The 10,597-nt window shown below is 48.8% G+C and overlaps 1 protein-coding gene across 8 annotated transcripts in view; it reads left to right on the top strand.

The window, feature by feature from the left end:
* The first annotated feature begins 371 nt into the window (after nucleotides 1–371).
* The window catches only part of LOC133230687 (carcinoembryonic antigen-related cell adhesion molecule 7-like), a 38,329-nt gene continuing 28,103 nt past the window's right edge, over nucleotides 372–10,597 (top strand). For 3 of the 8 annotated variants that reach the window (XM_061388491.1, XM_061388493.1, XM_061388490.1), the window contains exon 1: nucleotides 378–520. In XM_061388491.1, the coding sequence (XP_061244475.1) occupies nucleotides 394–520 (127 nt within the window). In that variant the 5' untranslated portion in view covers nucleotides 378–393. Of the gene's footprint in view, nucleotides 521–10,597 lie in introns of all 8 variants that reach the window. The other 5 variants (XM_061388489.1, XM_061388488.1, XM_061388487.1 and 2 more) reach the window with 4 other exon arrangements.

Raw genomic sequence — 10,597 nt, 5'->3', positions numbered from 1 at the left:
GGTCCTTGTTGTTAATTTTATATATAATAGTGTATATCTGTTAATTCCAAATTCCTAATTTACCCCCTCTTCCCCTTTGGTAACCGTAAGCTGTTTCCTATGTCTGTGAGTGTAAGTGTGAATGAATACATTCTCCAAAAATGCCCTGAGATACCCCAAGTTCATGCACTTGCTTTTCCAATGGTCTAGAACCAAGCCACAATATCTCTGAAGTATTTGTGTGTGTAGAGAGAAAAAAGAGGTAGAGGGACCAGAGAGGCAGGAAGGAATGAGAAGAGAGGGAGAGGGAGGGGCCTGGGCAGAGACCCCGCCCCCGGGTCTCCTGACCCAGGAAAGTGCTCCTGCCCCCGGTGGAGGCCCAGCCAGAGGGGGAAGGACAGCAGAGCTCACACGATGGACATCAGTGCTTGTGAGCACCTCCTCACAGAGAGAGGGACACAGCAGACAGCAGGCACCATGGGGACCCCCTCAGGCCCTCCCCGCAGACGGTGCATCCCCTGGAACGGGCTCCTGCTGGCAGGTGAGAGGGTCAAGTTTCAGGGAGGGGGCAGAGATGAGAGAACAAGAGACTGGGTGGTCTCTGGGGGAGACGGGGCTCTGAGAGGGGACAGAGGGCTTCTGTTTGGACCTGAGGGCAGAGGAGAGCGGAGCAGGGGTGGGTGGGGGGAGGGGAGAAGCAACAAGGGAAACATCTCCATAAACTAGAGCTGGTGAGGGGCGGGAAAACCTCAACTGCTGTAGGTTTATCAGTTATTCTTCACTGAGCAGTAACTGTTGAAAACTGATTATGATAACAATAATTTATATCTTCATTTCACTACAGAAAATAACAGAACCAGGACAGTAAACTTTGTCCTTACCCGGCACCCTTAGAAGCTGACAAATAATCACCAGGCTGTGGAATTCCTGGGAACTCTCCTTCCTTCATCCCCAGGTACTAACGTCTGGAGCCTGGTCCTGGCCCTGGGTTTCAAGCAGGATCAGACAAGCCCCTACCCTCACGGAGCCCACTCCCTGTGGGGAGGAAGACACACAAGTAGAGAGAGATCGAGAATGTGCTGGCAGGTGCTACAGGCGTCACGCAGGAAAGGGAGCAGGGAAGGGTCAGCAAGTGAGCACGGAGGGTCTTTACAGCTGCTGGTCGGGGGAGAGGGGCATCTCCCAAGAGGCCCTGAGCGTAAGCAGGTGTGTGAGGGCAGCGAGGGAGTGAACCAGGGGACAGCTGGGGAAACAGAGGAAAAAACGAGCCCAGAGGGGCTGAAGTGATGGGGGTCATGCTGCTGACCTTGAAACACACACACACACACACACACTCCCAAGGCGGAGGGACGAAGAGATCTGTTCAGGGCACCATTTTTCCATCCCAACGCACAAGTCAGAATATTAACTGGTTTCTCTCTCTTCCCTCCTAGTCCCACTCTTACACTTCTGGCCCCCGCCCACCACTGGACAACTCCCTGTTAAATTGTTGCCCCACCTTGCCACAGAAGGGACGGATGTTCTCCTACTTGCCCACAATCTGCGAGAGAAGCCTCTAGGCTATGCCTGCCTGGTACAGAGGAGAGAGGGTAGACAGCACCCAGCTAATTGCATCATACAGAGTAGACACTAATGCAACTACCAAAGGCTCTGCCCACAGTGGTCGGGAGACACTTTACCCCAACGGAACCCTGCTGATCCAGAACGTCATCCAGAAAGACACAGGATCCTACACCCTGCTCGTTGCAAAGAACGATTTAGAGACAGAAAGACAAATCGGTATACACAAATCTCTGTGTATACTGTGAGTGTTTCCTCTCTGACCTCGGAGTGCTGGGGAGGCGGGTGAGTTCTGTTCACACACTGTGGCATTAAAACGTGGAGTTGAGACTCAACACCTCCTACATGTTGTGGATCAACAATCAGAGCCTCCCCAGCAGCACCAGGCTGGAATTGTCTGAGGACCACAGGATTCTCACTGTACTCACTGTGACAAGGAATGACACAGGACCCTATGTGTGCGAAGCCAGGAACCCAGTGAGTGTCAGCCGCAGTGAGCCACTCACCCTGGATGTCCTCTGTGAGTAACCTCTGTTCCTATGTGGTCCAGGCTGCCTACCCAAATCCATGCTGCCAGAGGCCAGGCCATACCCATCCCTGTCAGGCCTAGGCACACAGACTCCCACCCCCGGACACCGAGACTGGCCGTGAGTTCCTGTTTCAGGCAAGTTCAGGCAGGCCCCCCTTAAATCAAGATGGAGAGGGAAGGGGATGCTCTCTCTTGAGGGGCTAAGGATCACCAGAATAAGATGGGAGAAACAGATGAATATGTCAGACTCAAAATGAGTGAGTATGAAGGGTAATGATGAGAAAATTTTCAGACATGTGTGTGAACAGCTCAGAAGAACCTTGGGGCCCTAATACAGACCAAGAATTTCCCTTCCCTCTGATTGCACCATGTGGCTTTATGCTCTTTGCTTCAGATGGCCCGGCTGCACCCAGCACTTCCTTCTCAGACTCCTGTTACCATCCAGAGGAAAACCTCACCTCTCCTGCCACACAGGATTCTTGGCTTGTCAATGCGAAGCCTCAGAAATATGCCCAGGTTCTCTTTATCCCCAACCATTCCGTGTACTCTCAGATCCAACATTACCTGACAGGCCTGGATAGCACCACAGTCAGAAAATCGGGGTCTCTAATAAGTGGTCCCTGGAGCATTCTCACTGAGCCTCAGGTGGAGATCTCTCTGGTTTTCTTTCTTCCTTTTTTCCTGTCTTCTTTCTCTCTTTCAAGAGAAGGTTGGAGGGGTGGGAGGGAGAGAGAAAGAGGCAGAGACAGAGAAGTGAAAGTGAAAGTCGCTCAGTCAACTCTTTGTGACCCCATGGACTGTATAGTCCATGGAATTCTCCAGGCCAGGATACTGGAGTGGGTAGCCTTTCCCTTCTCCAGGGGATCTTCCCAACCCAGGGATCGAACCCAGGTCTCCTGCATTGCAGGCGGATTCTTTACCAACTGAGATATGAGGGAAGCCCAGAGACAGAGAAGAGAGTGAGAAATAGAGAAGGGGGAGAGAGAAAGAGGGAGAGAGACACAGAGAGAGGCTTCTCTCATCTTCTAAAACATCCGGGAAATAATTATTAACCAAGCTGTGTCCCATAGACAGTTCCCCTAGTTTATAGAAGGACTAGTTTTTACAGCCTTTTGTTAAAACAATAACCACTTCTCTCTAGAGATTTCCTTCACCATGATATTCACTCCACAGGCCAGGATTAAAAGACTTCTTCAGATTAAGAAACCATTCAACTATAATCTCCCATGGTCCTAAGATCATGAAAACTAACCGGATCACCTTCATTCCCAACTAAATTATTTCACAAATGGGAACACGTTCCTTAATAATATAAAGCTGTTCTACCCAAAACATGGAGAGGGCTGGCAAGCCTGCCTCCCCAAAATAAACAGATGTGTGAAGGTCCATATAGTCAAAGTTATGGTTTATCCAGTAGTCAGGTAAGTATGTGAGAATTGACCATAAAGAAGGCTGAATGCCAAAGAATTGATGCTTTTGCACTGTGCTGCTGGAGAAGACTTTTGAGGGTCCCTTGGACAGCCAAGAGATCAAACGAATCAATCCTAAAGGAAATCAACCCTGAACATTCATTGGAAGGACTGACGCTGAAGCTGAAGTTCCAGTACTTCGGCCACCTGATGCAAAGAACCGACTCATGGAAAAGACCCTGATGCTGGGAAAGATCGAGGGCAGGAGGAGAAGAGGGCAACAGAGGATGAGATGGTTGGATGGCTTCACCGACTCAATGGACAAGAGTTTGAACAAACTCTGGGAGATAGTGAAGGACAGGGAAGCCTGGTGTGCTGCAGCCTGTGGGTCACAAACAGTCAGACATAACTGAGCAACTGAACAACAATGTTCTGAATGAGAGGGGCTAACATTTATTCCTTTGGATAGGGCCATGTGGAAGCATCATAGAAGATTTCCAGCTGATGATGAGGTTGCTGGATACATGGGCTGAGAAGAGGTTCCCGGGGCTGATCCCACAAGCTGTCCAATACTAAAATGTTGTCCCAGCAACCAGGCAAGGGTCCCCCTGGTGTGATCTGAGGGTCAGAGGAGATGTGAAGTCATCTCTTTCCCATTGTCACCTGAACAAAGACCCAGGGCCTTCCTTAGAGTCGCCTTTACAGAGATCACTGGGCCCCAAGACTGAGGAGGGAGTATGGCCCAGGCCCTGACTCACTCTCAGTCATTTATTTCCTCTGTCTCTCCACAGCCCCAGTGGCACGGCCCTCTCTCCAAACCAGCAACACCACAGTCACAGAACATGAGGGTCCTGTGGTCCTGACCTGCCTCACAGATGAGACTGGGGTCTCTATATGCTAGCTTTCCAAAGGCCAGAGAAGATGACAGAGGGGATGACCCTCACCCCCGACAACAGCACCCTCACCCTAGACTGGGTCAGCAGAGAGGACACTGGGAATTATCAGTGTGAGGTCTCCAGTGGGGGCAACTCCAGAATAAGTGACCCCCGTAGGCTGAGTGAGTAACCATCATTACGTCCTGTGTTAGTTGTTAAGTCCTGTCTGACTCTTTGCAACACCACAGACTGTAGCCCACTAGGCTTCTGTCCACTGGATTTCCCAGGCAAGACTCCTGGAGTGGGTTGCCATTCCCTTCTCCAGGGGATCTTTCCAGCTCAGGGACTGAACCCATGTCTCCTGCATTATCGTCTAAGCCTCCAGTGAAGCCCATTTTAATCTGAATAAGCTTCTTTTATTAACTCCACCAACAATTAGCCTATCATCTCATTTCCTTCACTTCAAGCAATTGGAACGTGTGCTGTCTCTGCCCTCCTCATCCCCTGATTTCTCCTGGCCCTCTGCTGTGAAGCCTCGTTGCCAAGACTGCTGGAAGCAGCACTAAAATCAGTACCTGGGACTTCCTGGGCAGTCCAGTGGTTAAGACTCCACCTTCCACTGCAGGGGTTGCCGTGTCCTCCTCCAGGGGATCTTCCCCACCCAGGGATTGGATCTGTGTCTCTTACGTCTCCTGCAGTGGCAGGCAAGTTCTTTACCACTAGTTCCACCTGGGAAGCCCCAGTGAGGTATTAAAGTCTAAATCTCCCTTTTTTTTATTGTACCGTGGTATTTACGTGCACTTTTATAAAGTTTTGTGATAGGCTTTCCAATGAAGGTGGAAATCACACAGCAGATGTGTGTTCAGGAAGTAGGGCTTCCCTGGGGGCTCAGCTGGTGAAGAATCCGCCTGCAGTGCGGGAGACCTGGGTTCAGTCCCTCAGTTGGGAAGATCCCCCAGAGAAAGGAAAGGCTACCCTCTCCACCATTCAGGCCAGGAGAATTCCATGGATTGTATAGTCCATGTGGTCTCAAAGAGTCCAACAGGACTGAGCAACTTTCACTTTTTCACTTTCAAGTGTTTGGTATGTTAGTTCGCACTGTTGTGATTGCAGGCTTGCTGTCACATTCAACTCCAGGTCCCTCCACTTGGCTTTCTTAGTTGCACCATCGTCTCTACAGTGGAATTGACACCATTTCTTCACAGGATGGGCGGTGGTCGTGTGTGGTGAGAGATGGGGGCCTTGAGGACTGCACTTTGTGCAACATAAACTCCTATGCTTGTGTGCTGTCTATTGATCGGTTAGGTCTCATTGGTTTACAGTGCTCTCAAGGTCTCTAGTTCTCGCTGAAATTCTCTCTGACTGCTGTGTCCATTATTGAAAGTGGGGTGTTGTAGTGTCACTGTTATGACCAAGCTATTTCTCCCCTCGACGCTGTCCACTTTGATTCATAATTCTGGTGCTGTGTTGTTGGGTGCATGATGCTTATAACTGTTTAATTTCCTTGGTGAATGGAAACTTTTCTTGATATTCAAGGTCCTACTTTGTCTCTTGTGGGCTTTTTAGATTTAGAGGTTATTATAGCAGACACTCATATAACCACAATTCTCTTTTTATTACTATTTGCATAGAGTATCTTTTTCCAGCCTTACTTCAACCTTCTATGTCTTTGTATCTAATGTGAGTCCCTTGAAGAGAGTATAGAGATGGGTCATAATTTTAATCCATTCTGTCAACCTCTGCCTTTAATTTGAAGGTTGAGGCTATGAGTCAGATACGTCCTGATAGGAAAGAGCTTCTTCCATCTCGCTACTTGGTATATGTCCTACGTGCTTTATTCAGTAATTCCTCTATTTCTTCCTCTTTGGTAGTTAAGTGATTTCCTTTCTTAAGTGTCATTTTGATTCTGTTCTTTCCCTGTCCAGTATATTTCAGTTCTTTCCTTAGTGGCTAACTTGAAGATGACAATTAATATCTTAAACATGTATCTATTGCGTTGAAATGCCAATTAGATTCTATAATGTGTAATACAATGTGTAGTATGCATCTCCATTCCCCCCATTCTATACACTTATTGTCATAGGTTTCAGACATCATTATACAATGTACATCCATTATATAGATTTATAAATATTGTTACATGAAATACCTTTGAAATGAAAAACAAGTTATTACAAAAAAGACAATAATACTGGCTTAAATAAGATATTGTGTCACTTTGACCACTGTTCTTTATATATTCCAATGACTTTGAGTTACTGTCCAATGTTTGTTCCGTCATCTAAAAGGATTCCTTTTACATTTCATATATGGCTTGTGTCCAAGGAATTTACTCCCTTGACTATTGTTTATCTGGGAAAGTCCTAATTTGAGCTTCATTGAAGGAGATTTTTTCTGTACATTGCTTTCCCAGTTGACAGTCTTCCTTTTAGGACTTAAATCAGTGGTCCCAATACCTTCTGGCCCCTTTTCTCTGATGTGGAATTTGATTTTCACCTTATTGAAGATCCACTGTACATGATAAGTCACTTCTCTCTTGCTGCTTTAATCATCTCTCTTTCCCTCGGTCTTTCAGTGATTTGACTATATTGTGTCAGAACACCTGTATCTTGAAAGATCCTTTTTTGGAGTTCCTTAACCACCCTTGGACTGTGAAGAAAGCTGAGTGCTGAAGAATTGATGCTTTTGAACTGTGGTGTTGGAGAAGACTCTTGCGAGTCCCTTGGACTGCAAGGAGACCCAACCAGTCCATCCTAAAGGAGACCAATCCTGGGTGTTCATTGGAAGGTCTGATGCTGAGGCCGAAACTCCAATACTTTGGGCACCTCATGCAAAGAGTTGACTCATTGGAAAAGACCCTGATGCTGGGAGGGATTGGGGGCAGGAGGAGAAGGGGATGACAGAGGATGAGATGGCTGGATAGCATCACCGACTCAATGCACATGAGTTTGGGTGAACTCCGGGAGTTGGTGATGGACAGGGAGGCCTGGCATGCTGTGATTCATGGAGTCGCAAAGAGTTGGACACGACTGAGTGAATGAACTGAACTGAACTGAACCACCCTTGATATGTAATCTCTCATCTAGTTCAGGAAGTTTTAAGCCATTAATTTTTTATATTTTTTTCATTGCTTTTTTCTCTCTTCTCCTTCAGGAACTGCCATACTGCATATGTTTGTCCACTTGATGGAGTTCTGCATAATACTTTCCCTGGTTTCACTATTCCTCATTTATTTCCTTTCTACTGCCCAGTCTGAATAATTTTTCTTTCTGTCTTCATGTTCACTGATTCTTTCTTCTACCTGCTCAAATGTGCAGATGAATCACTCTTGTAAGTTACTGCTTTCAGTTCTTATACTTCAGCTCCAGATTCTCTTCAACCAGGGATAAATAATTTAACATTAAGAAAGAACATGTTCTTCTTGAGAAGCAGGTTCTTCTCTGCTACTGTTGCTGCTAAGTCGCTTCAGTCATGTCCGACTCTGTGAGACCCCATAGACGGCAGCCCACCAGGCTTCCCCGTCCCTGGGATTCTCCAGGCAAGAACACTGGAGTGGGTTGCCATTTCCTTCTCCAATGCATGAAAGTGAAAAGTGAAAGTGAAGTCGCTCAGTTGTGTCCAACTCTTAGTGACCCCATGGACTGCAGCCTACCAGGCTCCTCGGTCCGTGGGATTTTCCAGGCAAAAGTACTGGAGTGGGCTGCCATTGCCTTCTCCGAGGTTCTTCTCAGACCTCTCCAATATGGATACAGCCATCCTTCCACACTAACAACTCCAGTGCTTTAGACGTGAACACTGATTATAAAGCTACCTGGGTCAATCTCAGACAAGCACATTAGAAGTAGAAAAACACAAGAGAGAGAGGAGGCTAGTTCTGGTCAGGCCCTGCCATGTCTGTTCCTGCCTGCCACCCCCAGGGTCTCTGGCCCTTTCTCTGGGGCTTCAGCACAAGGGACCCGATTGGCTAGTCTGCTTTTCCTATGGGTTATAATCCTAGGAGGCTCCCTCGCCCTCACTGGGGCCTGAAATTGCCAGAGGTTCTCTCCCTTGGTGGGGATCTTTCTCCCATGGTTCTCCAGAAGGTGGACATCCAACCTCTCCTAGGAGAATGGGCTAAGCTTCCTCACATGCTCAGTGGTAACTCCTGTCTCCTCCCAGGAGGTGGTCCCTCTGGCAGCTCTGTCTCCCAGGTAAGTACATTCCTTCCTTGTCTCTTCTCCCCAGGGTCCCAGCTTCACAGGCTCAGGGAAGGAGGACTGTCCAACCCTGACGCACTGTGCAGACCCCCTTCACTCGAGGGTAGTTGAAAGTCACTCAGTCATATCTGACTCATGTGACCCCATGGACTGTAGCCCTCCAGGCTCTTCTGTCTATGGAATTTTCCAGGCAAGAATACTGGAGTGGGTTGTCATTGCCTTCTCCAGGGGATCTTCCTGACCCAGGAATGAACCTGTTCTCCCACACTGCAGGCAGATTCTTTACCTCTGAGCCAACAGGGAAGCTCAGTAGGAGTTAAGACACGGCAATTCCCACCATGCCAGGACCTGGATGCGTTTAAGGACATGACCACCCACCACCTTATCCTGAGGCTGCCCTGGTCCCCTCACTTGGCCTTAAGAGAACCTTGGAGTCCAGAAGGAACCAGGTGGGCCCTGGATTATCAGTCAGGGGAGCCAGGCTAACAGGGGTGGGATACACATCTCAGATAGGATTTGGGGTGGGGGCTTCAGGCTTGGAGATGGATGCTTGGAAGAAATGACTCTCCTTCCCTCTCTGCTGATGCCCACTCTCTCCCATGCCCCAGGCCTCCCTACCTGATGCCAAGCTACAAGTTCCCATCTACCAGGTGAGTGTGGGGATCCAAGTTCTGGTCTCATAAGCCCAAGGGGCCGAGGAAATGCCCCCTTTACACCTGGCTGTGTTTGGAGGTTCAAGAAATAAGAGGAAAGATGGAAAATGGGAAGAAGAGGAGATGGGTCTGGACCAAAAACCTCTGATACAAACAGGCCCCCCACAGAGCAACCCTGGGGGACCTGGGGCCGGGAAGTCCCTGATACAACATTTGAGAAGGTTACATGAGCTCCAAGGCGTCGGTTTTCTTTTGCAGGAATTACTACGCCCCAACACAGATGTTTACTGTGGGCTCAACCACAAAGCAGATGTGGGTCCTTAGTTCCCCCAGACACATATGGTTACGGATTGTGGGAAAGAGCTTATCTGAGACCCAAGACCCAAGTGAGGTCAAGAGGAAGAGCCTGAGGCAAAGAACCAGCTCTGAGCCCTGAGGGTATTTGGGAATCTGGGTCCAGCGTCCGGGTCCCTCCTGGATTCCTGGAGACCCTGATAGGCTGCCCTGAACCCTAGATAGACCAGAACTCAGACTACCATTCCCACAGTTGGAGGGAGGAAGGCCATCGGGGCAAGTGACTGGGCCTGTGACCCATCGTGGACCTCCCAAGATCTGAATAAAGAGCACTTCCCCCTTGTGGCTCAGCTGGAAAATAAAGAGCACTTCCCCCTTGTGGCTCAGCTGGTAAATAAAGAGCACTTCCCCCTTGCACTGGATTGCAGGTGGATTCTTTACTAGCTGAGCCACAAGGGGAAAGTGCTCTTTATTCAGATCTTGGGTGGTCCGAAGGTTCGATCCCATGGTTGGGAAGATCCCTTGGAGAACAGAAAGGCTACCCACTCCAGTAGTCTAGCCTGGAGAATTCCATGGACTATACAGTCCATGGGGTCCCAAAGAGTCGGACACGACCGAGTGACTTTCACTTTCCCCTTGCTTTGCAAAATATACTACACTTGGGTCTTGTCCAGCCAGTAATTCACCTGAATCTCTGCTCCATTCTCTCCTGGGTCCCACAGGGAAAGTATTAACTCTAAGTTACCTGACGTCCCCATCTATTCCCTGGGAGAAAGCACAGGGAAGAATGTGAGGCTGGTGGGGGAGGGGACCATACTAACAGGAAAGGAGGGTCACAAGACCCCTGCCCAGCCACATGGGCAATCGGCTGTTCTCACACTGCCCTGGAGTCATGGACACCTCTCAGTGTTTGATTGCTTGTAACTGAGTCTCTGGAGCACAGAATATGGGATCCTTTGAGAGCCTCTAGCACACGAGTCAGGAAAGAAGAACAAGTCATGGGTGAGACAAATATTATGGGTGAGGCCCCTTTGCAGCCTCTTGGCGTCCTAAACCCTCTGGTCCTCCTCACCAGGCCCTGCCGGCCCCAACTTCTGGCTAC

Source organism: Bos javanicus, chromosome 18 (genome assembly GCF_032452875.1).
Source record: "Bos javanicus breed banteng chromosome 18, ARS-OSU_banteng_1.0, whole genome shotgun sequence".
Classification (NCBI taxonomy): domain Eukaryota; kingdom Metazoa; phylum Chordata; class Mammalia; order Artiodactyla; family Bovidae; genus Bos; species Bos javanicus.
This window is presented reverse-complemented; position numbering and strand designations above follow the sequence as displayed.